At 33.2% G+C, this 18821-nt stretch overlaps 1 protein-coding gene across 6 annotated transcripts in view; it reads left to right on the forward strand.

Moving 5' to 3' along the window:
• The window catches only part of ZNF148 (zinc finger protein 148), a 138950-nt gene that overhangs the window by 35628 nt on the left and 84501 nt on the right, over positions 1–18821 (forward strand). For 4 of the 6 annotated variants that reach the window (XM_061166974.1, XM_061166971.1, XM_061166976.1 and 1 more), the window contains 2 exons: positions 7887–8022; positions 17587–17935. In XM_061166974.1, the coding sequence (XP_061022957.1) occupies positions 17603–17935 (333 nt within the window). In that variant the 5' untranslated portion in view covers positions 7887–8022; positions 17587–17602. Of the gene's footprint in view, positions 1–7886; positions 8023–15415; positions 15466–17586; positions 17936–18821 lie in introns of all 6 variants that reach the window. The other 2 variants (XM_061166973.1, XM_061166977.1) reach the window with 2 other exon arrangements.

Genomic DNA, 18821 nt, shown 5'->3' on the forward strand with positions numbered 1-18821 from the left:
TGGGTTTGGAGCTGTGAAGATACAAGCTTCTCTTGCCACCACAGGGAAGATTTGCCCAGGAATGGACCAATATAGAGAAAAACAGCATCAAGACATACAAAACCAGGTGCTGATAGAAGTCCCTAGATCCAGCTGTGGTTGAAGCCTTCTCAGTTGTGTCAACCAGTAAATCCCACTTTTTAGTTAAACTACTTTCTGTTCTGTTACTTGGCAACCAAAAGAGTCCTGATTAATATGTAGAATGAGGTGAATGACTTGATTGTGACTTAATAAATTGGAACCTTTATAATTATGCATTTGTGTTTGAATAAATGCGTATGTCCTAAAAAATATTCTAAGAGTCTCGTAAATTTTGTTTTGAGGATTCTTTTAAAATGAAGATGTGAAGATATTAGCAGTTTTAGTGGTCATATTTTAAGATTTCATTTAACACTTTTTACTTCTTACTTAGGTTTATTATAAGAGGAATAGACACTTAAGCTGTAGAGAATGTTATAAAAAATTTTTTTAAAGGCTCTCATTCACTGTTAACATTTGTGTGTGTGTATGTATCATTCCATATATTTTCCATATGTATGCATACATTTATTTGTATACATATATTTACATAATCTTTATAAAATGAAATCACAACATACATATTGTTTAGCAAAATACCTTTTTTGTTGTTAATTTCTGTACCTTTGCATATAATTCCTTCTCATTTCATTCTATGTAATATTCCAATATGTTGATTTACCTTAATTATTTTAACTAGCCTCCTATTTATGAATATATAGGTTTTTTTTGTAGTATTAAATGGGAATATAGTGAAGATTCTTGGATACATTTTTGCACATATTTAAAAATACATTTGCAGTGTAAATTCCTAAGGAAAAAATTCTTGGGTCAAAAAGTGTGTACGTTGAATAATTTGTGGTTGAATTGCCTAACTAAAAAAGTTGTCCCAACATCAGTAGTCTGGAAAATGGAATCTCTCTATCTCTGATGATACTAGCTAGTGTCAAACTTTTTAATATTTGTCAGGTTTTTGTTAGTATTGTTTTTCAAAATTTCATTATGAGTTTCAGCATTTTTTCCCCATTGTTATTGGCCATATGTATATTTTCAGTGATCTTTTTGGTCATTTGTTAAGAAGATTGTTTTTACTCAGTTTTTGCTTATCTTTTGATTTTGCTTTTGCCTTGTGAAGTTTTAATTTTGTATGATTGAATTTAGTGATCTTTTTATTCATGGTCAAGTGTGGGGGAGGCGGTTTCCTGTATAAGGTTTAAAAGGTCTTTACCACTGATTGTAGGACACATTTTTCCTTCCATATTGTAACATCTCTGAAAGACATGAATTTCTGTCTTGTCATAGTTTGGCATTGTTTCTTCTTAGTCACATAAAATAGTTGTGTTTCTTAGGATTGGTAGTTTTAGATTCAGTGAACTTGAGAAATTGTATGGGTTTTCTGTTTTTTATGGTTTAAATTGTTTAAAATCTTTTTTATTTATATTGAATATTTTTGGTATAAGCAGAAAATGGAGAGATCAGCTTTACTGTTTTCCAGATGGCTAACCATTTGTCCTCATTCCAGTTATTGAATGATGCGTTTCTTTTCTACATATTTGAAATGCCACATTTATCATATACTGAATTGCCATGTTTTTTGGAAAGGCAGAGTCTGTTTCTGAAATCATTTCTGTTCAGTTCATCTGCCTGCTTGTTTTTTGTACTGACAGTTCTGAGAATTCTGTAAAGGAACTGCTTATAAACTCAATTTTACATAAATGATTTTTTATTAGAAATAATAGGATTAGGACTATTGAAGAGGTATATGTTCACCATAACAACTAATAAGATAAAATGCCTAGGATAAATCTAACTTGAAAAAAAAAGTTTAAACTACTGAGGGATAGGAAAGAAAATATGATTAATTCAAATTTTTGATAGATATGATAGAAAGTTGTCATTTCACTATAGAAATATAATTGATTTTTCTTTATTGATCTAATCTCTTGTGGCCTTGCTGAACTGCTTATTATTATTAGTCCTTGTAACTTTTTTGTGGATTTATTAGGAAATTTCTACATATGAAATCACATCACTAGAGGTTTATTTCTTGTTTTCTAATCTGGATGTCTTTGCTTAATTGGTTGTTGATTTTGCCTGCTTTGTTTTACTAGTTAGAACCTTTAGTACAGTGTTGAATAGAAGTGGTGAAAATGTACATTCTGGTTTTTAGGAGGATAGCATTCAGTGTTTAACCATTAAACATGATGTTAGGTTTTTTGTAGATACCTTTTATCAGTTTGAGGAAGTTTTCTTCTAGTCTTTGTTTAGATTTTTTTGGTCATGAGTAAATGTTGAATTTTGTCAAATGCTTTCTTTTATGTTCATTGAGATAGCCATGTAGCTTTTGTCCTTTTCCTTTTAATATGGTGTATTATATTAATTGATTTTCAGATGTTGAACTAGCTTTGCTTTCATGGGATAAATATTACTTGGTCTTGGTGTATAGGCCTTTTTTTATAATCTGTTGCTAGATTCAGTCTGCTAATACCTTGTAAGCATATTGTATCTGTTGATGAGAGACATTGGAGTGTAGTTTTCATCTGATGTCTTTATATCAAAGAAACTCTAGCCTTAGAGATTGAGTTGGAAGATGTACCCTCTTCCTTTGTTTCATGAAGGAGTTATGAAGGATTGGTATTTCCTCCTTAAATATTTGATGGAATTCATCAGCGAAGCCATTTCTTTTTGGGAGGATTTTTAAATACTAAGTCTGTTTGTTCAGATTTTTCTGTTTCCTCTTTAGTTAATATGTCAGTAATATGTGTCTTTTAAGAAGTTTTATAAAAGTTGTTTAATTTCTTGGCATTTATTTGTTTATAGTATTCCTTCCCTTATAATTCTTCAAATTTTTGCGAGGTCAGTGTTAATATCCCTTCTTTCATTTCTAATTTTGGTAGCTTGTATTTTTTCTTTGTCTTTAAAATTTGTTTTTAATTGAAGGATAATTGCTTTACAGTGTTGTGATGGTTTCTGCCATATGACAGCATGAGTCATCCATAAGTGTGTGTGTGTGTGTGTGTGTGTGTGTGTGTGTATCCCGTTATTTTTTTGTTTGCTGTTGGTCAGTTTTCATAAAAGTTTGTAAATTTTTTGAGTCTTTTTAAAAGAACCAAGTTTTTCTCTATTTTTCTGTTTTGTGTTTCTGCTCTAAATTTTGAATATTTTTTTTTAATTTTGAATATTTTTTTTAACTTGCTTTAGGGTTTAGTTTGCTTTTTTCCTGGTTTATTGAAATGGAGGCTCATGTTATTGATTTGAGATTCCACTTTTTTAAAAAATATATAAAAGTATATTATTCCTTCTCAGTGCTGCTTTAGCTGCATCCCATTAATTTTGTTATGTCAAAATTTTGTTTTATTCATTCAGTTGAAAATATTCTCTAACATCTCTTTTCATTTCTTCTTTGAGGTATGTACTATTCAGAATTGTGAAGTTTAATTTTCAAACACTTGAAAATTTTCCAGTTGATAGCTACTTAATTCTAATTTAGTTGATATCTACTTAAATTTTGTTATGGTTGGAGAACATACTTTGTATGATTTCAGTCCTTTTACATTTTTAAGGCTTGTTTAATGGTCTAGCATTTGATGTGTCCTGGAGAGTGTGTGCTTGGAAACAATCTGTTTTATGTTGTTTGTTGGAGTTTAGTATACATGCCAGCTAGGTCTAGTTGATTGAGAGTGTTTTTCTGTTTTCAGGTTTTCTGTATCTTTGTTAATTTGCTGTTTATTTAGTCTATCAATTATTTAGAGTGCAGTATTGAAATCTCCAGTGATAATTTGTTGAATTTTCTGTTCTCTTTTTAATAATGTTATTGTTTCATTATTTTAGGGTTTATAATTGTTATACTTTCCTCATTTATTGACTATGATTAGAAAGAGATATCTTTCTTCATCTTTAGTATTTGTCTTAAAGTCCCTTTTGTCTGATTCTAATGTAACCACTCCACCTGTCTTATGGTTACTCTTTCCATGGGGGTGGAAGTGGGGGGTGTGTGTGTGGGTGTGTGTGTGGGGGGTGTGTGTGTGGGGGGTATGTGTATGGCTGGGTGTGTGTGTGGGGTGTGTTGTGGGGTGTGTGGGTGTGTGTGTGTGTGGGGGGTGTGTGTATGGCTGGGTGGGTGTGTGTGGGGTGTGTCTGGGGTGTGTGTATGGGTGGGTGGATGTGTGTGTGTGTGGGGGGGGGTGGGTGGGTGTGGGGGTGTGTGTATGGGTGTGTGTGTGGGGGGGGGTGAATGTGGGGTGTGTGTGTGTGGGGTGTGTGTATGGGTGGGTGTGTGTGTGTGTGTGGGGTGTGTGTATGGGTGTGTGTGTGGGGTGGTGTATGTGGGGTGTGTGTGTGGGGGGGTGTGTCTGTCCTTGTTCCCCATCTTTTTACTTTCAGTTTTGAATTTAAAGTATGTCTCTTGCTGGCAGCACATGGTTGACTCTTGTGTTTTTTTGTCCAGTCTGACAGTCTCTGCCTTTCCATTGGGCTGTTCAGACATTCGTATTTTAATGGTGGACTTGATTGGATTTACATTGGCCATTTGCTCTATGTATATGTCATGGGTTTTGTTTCTCAGTGCTTCCTTACTGCCTTTTGAGTTAAATGTTTTTTAGTATGCCATATTAGTTATTCTGTTGGTGTTTTTTCTAAATACAATTTAAGATATTTTCTTTGTGGTTGCTATGATGTTTACATTATACATTTTAACATTAATAGACTTATTTAATGTTAACATTAACATTAATGTTAACATTAACATTAAATAGACTTATTTAACAGTGACACTAAGTCAATATCAGTTAAATATAGAAACTTTGCTCCGTATAGCTCCATTTTCTCCTTCCTCTATTGTGCCACTATTGCGATATATATAGCATCCATCTATGCTATAAACCTGGCAATACAGTGTTAAAAGTATTATTTTATATATACTTATGTCTTTTAAAGATGTTAAGAGAAGAAATGAGAAAAACGTATTTATAGTCTTCTAGTTTAACCCACATATTTACCATTTCTGGTGTTCTTTTCTTCCTGTGTATTTTAAGTGTGGTGTCATTTCCTTTCAACCCGATGGACTTCTTTTAGTATTTCTTGTATGGCAGGTCTGCAAAAAATTCTCTCAGCCTTTGTTCATCTGAGACGATGTTTATTATGCCTTTATTTTGAAGGGTAGTTTTGTTGCCTTCTTGGTTGACAGGTTTGTTTCTTTTAGCACTTTCAGAATGTGATTCCTCTGTCTTCTGGCCTCTGTTGTTGCTGATTGAAAGTCAACTGTTAGTAAATTTCTGAGTTATAGCTCAGGAAAAGCCTGCTGAATTTATGTTGTAAGCATTACTTAACACTGTATAAGGATGAAAAGACAGCAACAATATCTTCATACTTCCTCAACCCCTAATTGCAACAAAGCCCTTAACTGGGAGAATCTTATTCCCCTCTCTTCCCTCTTCCTCCTCCACTTCTCACTTACTATCACCTTATGGTTTTCAGAGAGCACTGAAATGATGGGTCTGACTAGAGAAATGCTTTCTGATAATCATTAGCCCACATCTCCAGTAACTTGTACTCAAAGATGGGATGGAGTTGTAAAGTGCTTTTATAATACAATATTATTGTTAAAGGCAAAAAAAAAAAAAGAAAGCTGTTAATCGTGTTGATGATTCTCTGCTATGCTGAGTAATTTTTCTCTTTATGCTTGCATGATTTTTCTCCTTGTGTTTGCTCTTAATAATTTTGACTATGATGTGTCTAGGTGTGTGTCTTTGTAATTATTCCCCATGAGATTCATTGAACTTCTAAGGTCTATAGATGTGATTTCTACTGAAAAATCTAATTTGGGAAGTTTTTGGTTGATGTTTTATTAAAAAAAACCTTATTTCCTGCCCTTACTCTCTTCTCCTTTGGAACTCCAGACATGTTGGTAAGTTGGTTGCTGAGGCTCTGTTCAGTTTTCGTCAACCTTTTATTCTTCACTGTCCTTCAGATTGGATATTTTCTACTGATGTATTTTTAAGGTCATAGATTTTCTTCTGCCGTCTTGAATCGTGTACTGAAGTTTTTGTTTTAGTTATTGTACTTTTCGGCTTCAGACTTTCCATGTGGTTCTTTTACATAAATGCTGTACCCTCACTGAAAATTTTTTTATTTGTTGGTTGTTTTCATAATTAAACACTAAAGATAGGGTCTGTTGGGTTTTAACACGTTTATAATGGATATTTTCAAATCTTTGCTTAAACCAACATCTGGGGATACTCAGAAACCGTTTGTAGCAGTTCCTATTTTTTGTTAATGTAGGTCGCATTTTTCTTCCCTCCTTCCTTCCTTTCTCCCTCCCTCCTTTCCTTCCTCCCTTTCTCTCTCCCTCCTCTCCTCTCCTTTCTCCCTCTCTCCTCTCCTCTCCTTTCTTCCTTCCTCATCTTATAATCTGTTGTTGAAAACTGGGGATTTTAGATAACATATTGGAGTAATTTCAGATTGTGACTCCCCCGTCCCTCCCTGCCCTGGTTATTGTTACTGTTGTCATTTTGGTATTACTAATATCTAATAGCAATCCTACTGAAATTTTTTTATTTTGAATAAAAGTTTATGTACTAAAATAGACATGCATGAGTGAATATCCAGGAAAATTCTGAAATGAAAGGGTACTGAAAGGTAAATAGCTCCATCAGAATTTAAACTTAAAAAAAAATAGGGATACAGTGTTGAAATATTTTAAAAAGTGAATTAGTGTTATACTTTCTTAAGTATGCTTCCCTGATGGCTCAGATGGTAAAAAATCTGCCTATAGTTCAGGAATCCTGGGTTTGGTCCCTGGGTTGAGAAGATCCCTGGAGGAGGAAATGGCAACCCACTCCAGTATTCTTGCCTGGAGAATTCCATGGACAAAGGAGCCTAGCTGGCTAGAGTCCATGGGGTCGCAGTCAGACATGACCGAGCAGCTGACACTTTCCCTTTTTCTGAAGTACAAAGATGGACTTATTATTGGTATGTTTTAGGTGAGAAAGACTCTTCTTCTTGCCTTTGCACCACTATAAAAACTGATCTAAAATCATAGGATGTATCATACACTATCTGGTCTCAGAGCTTCCTGTGGAGGAGTAAATACAAACTATTCTTTATCAGATAGGATGTAATGTTTTTAAAGACCTCTATGGTAGGAAACTCCATAAACTCTTTAGTGTATTTAGTCTATGCTGAGAAATATTCACTGATAGGAAGTTTTCTTCTTGTGTATAGCTTATGATCTTCATTTTTATTTTTGAGGGATATGGTATGCAATCTTCCTATGATTATTCTCATCTTCTGTCAGCTTTTCTTCTCAGATGACCTTGCTGATTGTATTTCTGTAGGTATTTCATGATTTTACAACTCTTAATTTTTTTCTATTGTAAATACATATGCACTCTGTGTAGGACTAGTTCTATTTGTTGTTTGTAAGGCCTAAGATTTTATTTGCTTCTCTCTTTACTTCATAGCCTTCACAAAGCAGATATAGTGTTATGAAGTGATTTTTTTTAATCATTTATTTTCTCTTTTGTAAATGTTTAGGTATGTAACTTTCTGAATTTTCTTCAATACCCCATATCTCTGAAGTTGTTCATCCCAGATCTAGGCAAATTATTCTTTACAAGGCCATGATTATTTCACAGTTAGTCCTCATCACTGTTACATTTTCCCAGTTTCAGATTTAAAAACAAGTCATTGCACTGTTTATTCAGACATAGTTTACTATTTACAAAGAGTGATCACTTCATTATGCATGTGAGTTTGTCCATGTTGTATTTGTACAGTATTTTTTCTCTCCGTAAGTAATGTTTTTGTTTGTTGTTGTTTTTTTTTTGTAGGAGTTGGATGGCATAAGCAATTGAGGTGGTACTGAGGGTTTCTCAAGTCTATGAAAGGTAGAAACTCAACCATGATTTCTTTTTCAACTCTACAGCATTCGCTTCCTTGAAGTCTTCGTTTTTACATTAGTCTCAGGTAACTTCAGTACTTAACTTTTCATAATCATGAATAAGTAAAATTTTCTAATATAAAACTTTTTTTTTTTTTGGCTGCTGGATTTTTATGATGAGTTTGTGTAATAGTTTCTTTATGTTGTGTTTATATCTGGAAGAAACTTGGGATTTAATTTTTTTTTTGAGAAAACAGTACTAAGAGAAAATTGATGAATAAAGATACAGTTTTTGGTTTTAACACAGGAAGATATGTGTAGCTTATTATGTAATCTTAGATGAAATTTAAGTGGGAAGGTGTTTCCTTCTTTAACCCTTTTTCTCAGCAGGCTATTTCACATTTTTCACCCACCTGTCATCAACACATACACACCCACATTAAGTTTTCCAGAATTTCCAGGAAAACTATTTTCATATGTTGGAAAATTAGACCTGTTAATCAAATTTAATGGTGTTTGGCATACAATTTTTTAGATGTGAAAAAACGTACCAGTTACTGTACATTCTTTCATATTGTATGTTTGTTTATGCCAATATAAGGAAGCAATCATGTAGATAATTTAATAATCATTTGTATTAACTACATTGGTTAAAATTTAGACTTGTCAACTCTAACAGGTGCTTAAAATGGTAGAAATATATTTATATTTATTTGAAAAGTCCATATAAACAAATTCAGTATTGTGTGGAAGCTCCAGAATCATCATGTCTTTGTCTTGCTTTGGTGTCCTTAATGTGTGCCTTCTATCTTGTGGTCCAAGAGGGTACCATCATGCCTGCCAATAGAAAGAAGGAAAAGGGAAGAACATTCCTTTTCCCTTACAGAGTTATGTTTAATCATTACTAATCATATCCCATTGGCTGTAACTGTCACATGACCACAGCCAGCTGCAAGGAAGACTGGAAAACGAGTCTTATCTAGGTCATATGTGTCTCACTTAATGTTTTATTTTTGGGCTAGAAGGAGAAAACAGCATCTAGGAGTCATAGTTGTCTCTTATGTTAAGATTTGTCAGATTTACTTCTATTTATCTAGTTGCTCTAAAATTAAAATATAATTTTTATCATCTAAGACGTATTAACTCTTGGCCAGTGATAATACTGTGGAAATTGTTCTTGAGTTTTGAGGCAGTTTTAGTTTTGTGAATAGTCCTCATAGTTCTTTGATTAAATACTGCTAATTTTGATATCATAAGATGGAATAAGGTCTTAAAAGTTAAAATTGACTTGAAATAATTCCTCATTTTGTTTCACTGCCATTAGATTGACGTGATTTATTTAATGTTTTTAGACTCTTAAGGCAAGGATGAGAGCCTCGGGTGAGATGATCTTTTAGCTACACATAAAGCTAAATGATGTGTAACTGGTTCCTTCTAACTGTAAAAAATCTGTTATTCTAAATGTTCAGATCTCATTAGAACAACTTATTGCCAGAGACATTATATACTTGTTTTTTTAGATGAAAAGTTATTACATTGTGATTACATTTTGTGATTCTTACTGTTTAAATATTTTATTTTGAAACAAGTATCAAATATTGTATGCTTCTATAAGAGAATTTATTAAAAGGTTGGAAATTAGTTGTCAGTTTTCCATCGTATTTTATGTCAACATCAACATGTATTAACCGTGTTACCTTTTTTTGAGACTTAAGGTAACAGTTTTGATAAATTAGTATACTTGTATTTATATCAGACCTATTGATCTAGCTTTTAGTAAACGGTTATAAGACATTGTAGGTGTTTTTGGCATTGAAGGTGATGAATACATTTTTAGTTTTATTGTACTTCACAAATAGGGTTTGTACTGATAAGTGGGAACATTTGTCCAGTGTTTAAAAAAATGTTGATTTAAATAATTAACACTTCTCTGCTCTGGAATGAGTCTTTGTTATTATGTAGTACATGTTAAAAATCACTTAGGTGTTCAGTGTTTGGACTAGGTAAACTTGTGTACAGGGAAGTTGAGGAAGTATTTTTTACATTCCTTTTAGTGTACAAGGCTTGAAAATTTAGTTTCCTCAAGATTAATTCTTTTTAATATTAATGTTTGAATTTTTGGTATTGGCATAAAGTGAGATATTGAGTGAAACAATTAGATTTAGCAGAGTGTAGGGTTCTGTTTTGTTTAGTTTGTTTTTACCCTTTCCCTTTTAAAGGTAGCTGTTTCTCAACCCACAGTTGACATAAGTTTGATGTTTGGTATTTCCAAATAGCACTAATTTCTTATTGTTATGTTGTATTAGAAGACTGGCGACAAGTATTTGGAATGGAGAATATGCTTAGATTTTGCTTTATTTGAGCAGGGCATCAGATACATGGAGATGCCTGTTAATTTTGGCTTAAATATTTATAAATTAATTTTCTGTGGTTGGGAAATGATCATAGGTTTTTATTTAGTTGTCATGTTGTGTAAGGTGATTTATCTTACTCTGTAAATTCTTTTAGTAAACATCTTTTATTGTTTGGCACTAATAAGAAAGGCCATTTTGTTTAGTTGTGATTATTATAAATGATCCTCCTATTAGGATGTTTCAAATAGTATCAATGTAAAAATCAGGGCATAGTTTACAAGATAAGCTTTGTAGATACAAGATGATAGTTATACAAAGGTATATCTGAAGGGGTTTCTGGAGGTAAAATATCCCTAGGTAAGAGGTAGATCTTGTTTTTAAATTAGAGATGAAGCAGTTTTTGCTTAGATCAACATTTTGAAGGATGAGAAAGAATAGAAAATTTAGGAGTGACAAATGGCAGATTGTTAAATCCGTTTTTATCAAGGGTTTCTTTGTTGCTTTGTAGTACCAATTTGATCTTAAGGTTGATTGATATTTGTAATGCTGATGTTTATAAGGCATAATTTCTTACTGAATCCTACATAGGTTAGAAATATTGCTATCCAAATTAATGTAACTGGCATCCTTCAGATGAGTTTGTTGAAAAATTCTTTGAATCAGAAGTAATTTGTGAAATCTAGCTTTGTTTTAAAAATCTGTTTCAGATTCCTTTAAGTATTTCTGTTTTGCCTACGAGGGATTGGGTTCTGGTACAAAGCAGGGTATTTTTAATTTGGGAGAATATTTTGAGTTGGAAATTACTCTCTTTTTTTTTTAAAGAAAAGAAAGATGTTTAGGTTTGCCCAGTATAATCTGTTTTGACTCATTTAATGTTTTATATTATTCAGTAAATGTTATTAGAAAATAATATTATAGCCAAACTCAGTGAAAGAAACAGAAAAGCAATATCTTAAGTGAGAAATATTTCTTTCATGGTTGAGTATAGATTTAATTAAAGGTGATAAAATGGCATATGAATATTCACCTGTATTCTGAAGGAGAAATTAGATGCTTTCAAGAATTTGAGAAGATTATTGTACAAGTCTTCAAATCTGTTTTGAGTTTAAAACTTATAGCCCTTTTTTTCTTGATATAGGTGTATCTTTGGCATAGTGTCTACATTTATCAGCCATATTTAAGATTGTTTTTAAAATTTCCGAGTGAAAATGGGAAAGTAAAGGAAAGAGAGAAGGAGAGATTTTCCTCAAATAACTTGGTAAAGGTTTGGAAAAAAAGTGGAAGGATTAAGAGGGTGTATAGATCCATGAAAAAAGAATGAAGGAGAAACGGACTGAGGCAGAAGTGGGAAATGGGAGTTGTGGAAAGTGTCCATCCCTGATCAAGGAGAAAAGGGATTCTGTGTCACACACAATTCTCCCATGGTAGCCATGAGATGGGAGTAGCCAGCTATGGGCAGTTGGATTGCTTTATCAAGCCAAGCAGTGGTGACAGGGTGGCGTCAGTGGGTCGGTGAGAAGAGAATGAGTTCAGCGAGCTCTTAGTGTCCAGGACCTTTTCAAGACAGGAGGTGTTATGGTATGGTAAAATGTGCATTAAACCAAGTAAGTTTGTCTTCAGATCCCAGTTTACCTCCTAGCTGTGCAACTTTGGGTGAACTCCAGTTTCTGCATCTGTTAAATGGGCATATACTGTGACTGTCTTGAGTGTTACTGTAAACATTAAGTGAAGTAACACACTAGTGTGCCTAGCATACTGTCTTACTTGCAGTAGATCCTCAGCACATGTTAGTTTTTTTTCTTCTCCAGGTTATGCTAATCTTTGAATTTTGTAATATAGCCTCAAACCTATTAATAAATTTGGAGAGACATTTTCTTCATTCATTGCGTAGAATTCCCATAAAAAGCTCAGTAAGCATTTTAAGTGCCTTGTATAGTTGATTAAAAATGAGCAAAAAGGCCCAACTTGTTCATTATATTATGCTTCTGTTAACTTTGTCCTCTGAAAACAAGCCCAGACTGAGAAAATACTTGTCTCAAATGCTTATATTAAAGCCCATGTGTTTGACTCCTTATTAAAAGCCCTAACTCAAAGCTTATTTACTCTATTTCAACTTATACAAATCTATTAATACAAAGCTTAGTTTCTAATTGCTTGCACACAGTTGATTAGAAAGAAGCATTAAATTAGAAGGTGACAAGAAGGGTCAACTCTCTATTCTGGAAGACTGGAGAAAGTGATGGCTTATAATTTATATTCTCTTTTTAAGTACTGCACTGCTGTTAGGCTTACATGACTAGGATTACTTAATTGACTGTAATTTGGGTTAATTTTATAAAACTGAACCAAACATTTTTCCATACTGAAGGATAGTGAGGGTGTGTGTGGGAGAGAGGGTACTGAATGGAGCAGAAAGCTGAATTGTGATCCTCTCAGTATCCCTGATATTCTATATACCTTCTAGCTTCTCTGGCAGAGGGATGGAGACGGAAGGATTAAACTGGAAGGAGGAAAAGAATGCAGAGTTTGAAGTAATCTGTTGGAGGGAGAAATTGGCCCGAGGTGGGCCCCTTCCTTCCTTCTGTCTTCCTAAGTTCTGATTTTTAGTGTTCTGGGTAACTCCAGAAGGAGTGCCATTTCACCTTTAGCTGAGTTATTTCTAGAACATCATTGTCCATCCTCTCTTGGATCTTAATAGCTCTGCGATTTTATATTCTTTGTCAGCTACCCGAACTTCCTTCACATACAAAATAATGGATCATTATAAGGATCTCAGGGTGGCTTAGAGCTTATTACTCCATCTAGTCATTCTTTCCCCCTGTTTGACAGAGGCTCCTGGGAATGTAGATTAGTTATTTCTTTTTTTCTTCCAGAGCAGCCTTTCATGTAAGAGACGTGACTTAAGCATTCTTTCTTTCTCTCTGCTGTGTAATATTCCATTAATTATATTGACATGTGGGTCAAAAAACAGTTGGCTTTTTGAAGATTTAACAGAAAGAGACACTTAAATACTCACATCTTAGTGTGGATTGATAACATCAGTTTCATTTCTTTATATTTGACTGAATCTTCCTGAAAATACTGAAATTAGGGCCTGTGTTAACTTTTAAGCATGCATAGAGTCTTTTGCAAGGTTTGGGTTTTTGAATGTGCAGTGAAGTGAAGCACATGGGAACTTTGACTGAGGTCATATAGGAGGTGTAAGGGAGAAATTTAAGATTGGTGAGAGCTTCAAGGACAGTAAAAAACATACTTTTCCTGATCATTTTTATTAGGGTAACTTTGTCCTTTTCCCTTTTACCATAGGCTTAGTGAAATTAACTTTGTTTGAGAGCCTTGTTTATTTCCTGTCCAGCTTTCTCTGCCCCATATTTCTGGTTGAGATATGTGATACAAGTATGGCTCACTTATTTGTCTGTATATCTTCTCCTTGATTTCTCCCCCCCATGTATCTTGGAGAACTTTCTACCCAGCACATATGGCTGCCGAATTCATTTTACTGGCTAATGTGTATTCCATTGTGCGGCTGAATCATAGTTAAACAAGTTTTCCATTAGAGGATTCTTAGGCCGTTTCCAATCTTTTTCCATTAAAAGGTCACATCCTTGTACATAAATCTTTGGTTAATTTTTATGACTAAACACATATATAGGATTATATATACTCCTAGCAATGAGATTGCTGTGTCACAGTGGTCAACAGTTTTCATTTTGGTAGATATTTTCAAAGCTAACTTTAAAACTGTGAGAGCAGTGTTCCTTGATATTGAAGTTTCTGTTGATATCTTAATATTTTCTGGTATTTCAGGGAAATTGTCTCAGAAACAGTTTCTAGGCTAGCCAGTAACTTGAAATATTATAGGTTAATTTGGGGTTAGAGGAATAAGAAATCAAATGTGAAAAAGGAAGATCGATTCCTTTTTCTGTCTATATGGACTGTTTTCAAGAAAATTTTCATAGAAGTCAAGTTTGCCCTTTATTTACAGTGTTTCTACTTCCCACTCCATTTACTACTTTCTTATTGAGTTGTGGTATCTTCCTGTTTCAGATGTCTCATTCTGGCACTTTCTTGTTTTGCATACTTACCTTTCTTCCCCCAAATATTCTCTACCTCCAAAGTATTTTGACTTCCTCAATACTTACTGTTCCAGCGTGATGTTAGGGATAAGATTAGTTTTTTAAAATTAAATTATAAAAATTAGAAAACATATTAAAAGATTATAAAAAACATAAAGTTTGTTTTACTAAGTTTATTAAATGTTAACACACTGTTATAGGAGTGTAATTATAAGCATTATGCATATATTAGGATAGTGCTTTCCTCATAGCTCAGTTGGTAAAGAATCTGCCTGCAATGCGGGAGACCCGGGTTTGATTCCTGGGTTGGGAACATCCCTTGTAAATAGGATGGAAATGGAAGGAAATGGCAAGCCACTCCAGTATTCTTGCCTGGAGAATTCCATGGACAGAGGAACCTGGTGGGCTAGTCCATGGGGTTGCAAGAGTCAGACACGACTTAGCATCTAAACCACCACCACCAGATATTAGGATATGCTAAATTTTAAAAAATTGATGAAGTACATTATAAAAAACATTGGAGATGAGGACCACTGCCTTAGGGAAATGTAGACCTTGCAGTGGGTTAGTAAGTCAGCTTTAACTTTTGGTAATCTTTAAAAAAAAAAAAAAAAGTCTGTCCTAGGTTAGTTTGTTTAATATCTTTTATTAATGTCTGCTTTTAATAATTACTTCTTTTTACGTCTCCCATATTCTTTAAAAGCTCCCAAGGGTGTTTTTTTTTTTTTTAAATAATGATGTATGTGGCAATAGCAGATATCACAGCAGTAAAGGGTGGCTTTGTGCATATATTGGTCCCTTTTGAGTCCTTTTGGAAAACAGTAAATAGAAGTATATAATTGATTTGGTAAGGATTTCCAAAGAAGTAAGCAAATTTTAACCCTAGGAGACTTAAGTTTGTTAGTTGTAGGATAGTTTATTCTCTAAAAAATGTGAAAAATATAATATTTGAAGAGGATAGTTATTTGGTGATGTATTTTAAATATTTGTCATTTAGACTACTAAAAATACTTCAAAAAGGGAAATTAAATTCTTGTTCCTTTGTCCAGTATGTCTTCTGGATTTTTGATACTACCTGATACCAGGGAAGACACAGCAAGTATGAATTACATTTTTCTTTTGTTTACGTTACTGTTTATGTTTACTGTTTTTAAGCTGTTGTGTTTTTGTTGAGTTGCTAAGTCATGTCTGACTCTTTTGACCCCATGGACTGTAGCCCACCTGGCTCCTCTGTTCATAGGATTTCCCAGGCAAGAATTTTGGAGTGGGCTGCTGTTTCCTTCTCCAGAGGATGTTCTTGACCCAGGGACTGAACCCGAGTCTCCTGCTTGGCAAACAGATTCTTTACCACTGAGCCACCTGGAAAACCCCATTTTTTGAGCTATACATTTAAATAAAGTTTTCTTCCTAGATGATGTTAGTAAATGAAAGATTATTTTAGATTTCAGTAGTGTATTTAAATTTAACATTTGAAAGCTGTGCTTAAAGTAGTAATCATTACTACCTCATTGATTTATACTTAATACATTTACTAATTGTAGTCCTTTCATGTTGGGGGTGTGTGTGTGTTTATTTTATACAACCTGGTGAAAAACAAACCATACCAGTGCCATGACAGTCTGAGGTAAAATTTCTTTGGATTTCAAGATTATTGTTTTGCTAGTTCCTTGAGTAACACAATGGAGTATGAATTTATAGTAACCAAAGTTAGAGGAGCAGGCTTAATATTGCCTATTTTTCCTATAATAATGGGGAAAAAAGATAATGTAATTATTTAGTAGTGTCTGATTTCTTATGACCTCTTAAATTTAATCATGGGCAACTATTTAAGAATATATTAGTAATGAAAATACTTTTTACATTTTAACAAATTTAAAGCATTTAAAAGAAATAAAATTACATTATAAAAAGTTCAAATTAGAGAGAAATATAAGTATGAAAAAAACTAGTAATTTCACTACCCAGTGGTAATATTAATGTTAGCATTTTCAGTAAAGCTGTGTACATTCAGACACATTTCCCTTATTATATTGGGCTGTTTCCCAAAATTTTAAAATATTTTCAATATTTTTTGACTGTATTTTTTTTTAATTCCAACAGACTTAACTTTTTATTGAAGTATAATAACTGACAGAAATGTGTGCATATCACAGATACACATCTTAAGATTTTACAAAGTGGGCACACCTATATAGCCAGCGTTCAGCTCAAGAAAAAATGTTGTCTGCTCCCAGATACCCCACTTTTCCTACCTCCTATCAGCAGTCTCCTCATACAAGGGTAGCCATTTTTCTGATTCTATTTTTAAGAAAAACTTTGAGATATAATTTATATAGAATAAAATTTGCCCATTCTAATAGTACAATTCAATAATTTTTAGTAAATTGAGTGGGGCAACCATTACTTTAGTTTTAAAATGCATGTATGAATATAATTTAACCGTTTCTATTTGTTGAATACTTAGTGTAATTCCAGTTTTTCAGTATTAAAGTACTGCCATAGAGATTTTTCATGCATATCTTTCTATGCTTTCCTGATTTCATCAGGGTAGTTTCCTAAATGTATTATCACCCGTTCAAAGAATATGTGCATTTTTATGGGTTTTGATACAGTGTACCAAATTATCTTTGGAAATAGTTGAACTAAAGTACTCCCACTGTCAGTAGATTTTTTTCCCTGTGAGCTCAACCTTGGATTTATTTTTTAAGAGTTGTTATCAACTGGGTGGATAAAATACGGTTTTAATGTTCATTTCTTTGATACTGCTGTGACTACTATTTTATATATTTAGTGACTGTTTCTAATTTTTCTTTATGATTTACCTGATAGTATTCTCTGTTTATTTCTTAATGTTATTTCTTATTTTAATTTTAAGATGTTTTAATATATTAAAGGATATGGAGCCATCTGGTGTTACAAATACTTTCTCCCAGTTTGCTTTATTTCATGCTCATTTTTCATAATGAAATAGATTAGTGCCTTAATGTCAGAAATAAAAATTTGTGTTTTATTCTACTAGCTTTTGGAAATTTATTGGTAATTTTTAAATTGGAGGCAATATTGAATTAAGTGAATAAAACTTTTATTGAAGTATGGATACCTTTCCATATTGAAGTATGGAAAACTTTTATTGAAGTATGGATAATTTGAAATTAAAAAAATTCAAGTAGACATATAAAACTAATTTATTATGCTTTGTTGCCAAACTTGGTCTTTCTAGGCAGTTATACTTAAGCATGAACATTGACGACAAACTGGAAGGATTATTTCTTAAATGTGGCGGCATAGACGAAATGCAGTCTTCCAGGGCAATGGTTGTAATGGGTGGAGTGTCTGGCCAGTCTACCGTGTCTGGGGAACTGCAGGAATCGGTGCTTCAAGATCGGAGTATGCCTCACCAGGAGATCCTTGGTGCAGATGAAGTGTTACAAGAAAGTGAAATGAGACAACAGGATATGATATCACATGATGAACTCATGGTTCATGAGGAGACAGTGAAAAATGATGAAGAGCAGATGGAAACACATGAAAGACTTCCTCAAGGACTACAGTATGCACTTAATGTCCCTGTAAGTAATTCGTTTATAAGATATTAAACTTAGTTAGAAACATAATTAATTTTCTGTTAAGTGATACAGTCATTGAAGAAATCTCAAAAAATGTTTAAAATCTGAATATAAATAGTTCATATGTGTGTTCTAAAATAGATGTACCAAATATTGATAAAAATCATGATTGAAAAGGCATTAGGTTTTTGTATTATATTCATTTTAGAAACATATTATTTTGGATAACGTTTATTTGTCAGGATTACTGTGTATTAAATTTTAAGTGCTTAATTTTAAAAGATAGTTTGTTTTAATTTTCAGATTTCTCCTTAAAGAATAGAAGAATTGGAAGAAAAAAAAAGTATAAAGATTGAATCTGGAGCATAGCTAGAAAAAGATCATATACTTGAGAATTTTTCCTTCAAATTTTGTAACTGTTGGCAATTCCTGCCTTCTTTTATTTTTTCATTATCTTTAAAAAGTATTTCACCCTTTCAGTCTTTCCTGTTTAACCTTGATGTCACAGGTCATCACCTAAGATACTCTTTTGTAGATAGCCATAAATTTTTTTCAATTCAAATAAGCATTTATTGAGCCTACATTAAGTGGGACATGCTTAAGATATTATGAGATGCCCTTCTTCTGTGTACAGTTTCTGCTTATCCCCAAGTGGATACATGCTATGTCTCACAGTCTTTGTAGTTATTCAGGCTTCTATAATGGAATGGTAGGCTTGTTCAAAGACTTACAATCTTTTTAGGAAGTTGTACTTAGCAGAGTAATGGTCACAGCTGATGGAGAATTGCTACATTTTCTGGAGAAAAAAAAAAAAAGAACAACAATAACAAACCAAAACAGTGAGCTGGACTTGTTGCTTCCCCTGAAGGTTCAGGACTCATTTGGTGCT

Source organism: Dama dama, chromosome 19 (assembly GCF_033118175.1).
Source record: "Dama dama isolate Ldn47 chromosome 19, ASM3311817v1, whole genome shotgun sequence".
Lineage (NCBI taxonomy): Eukaryota > Metazoa > Chordata > Mammalia > Artiodactyla > Cervidae > Dama > Dama dama.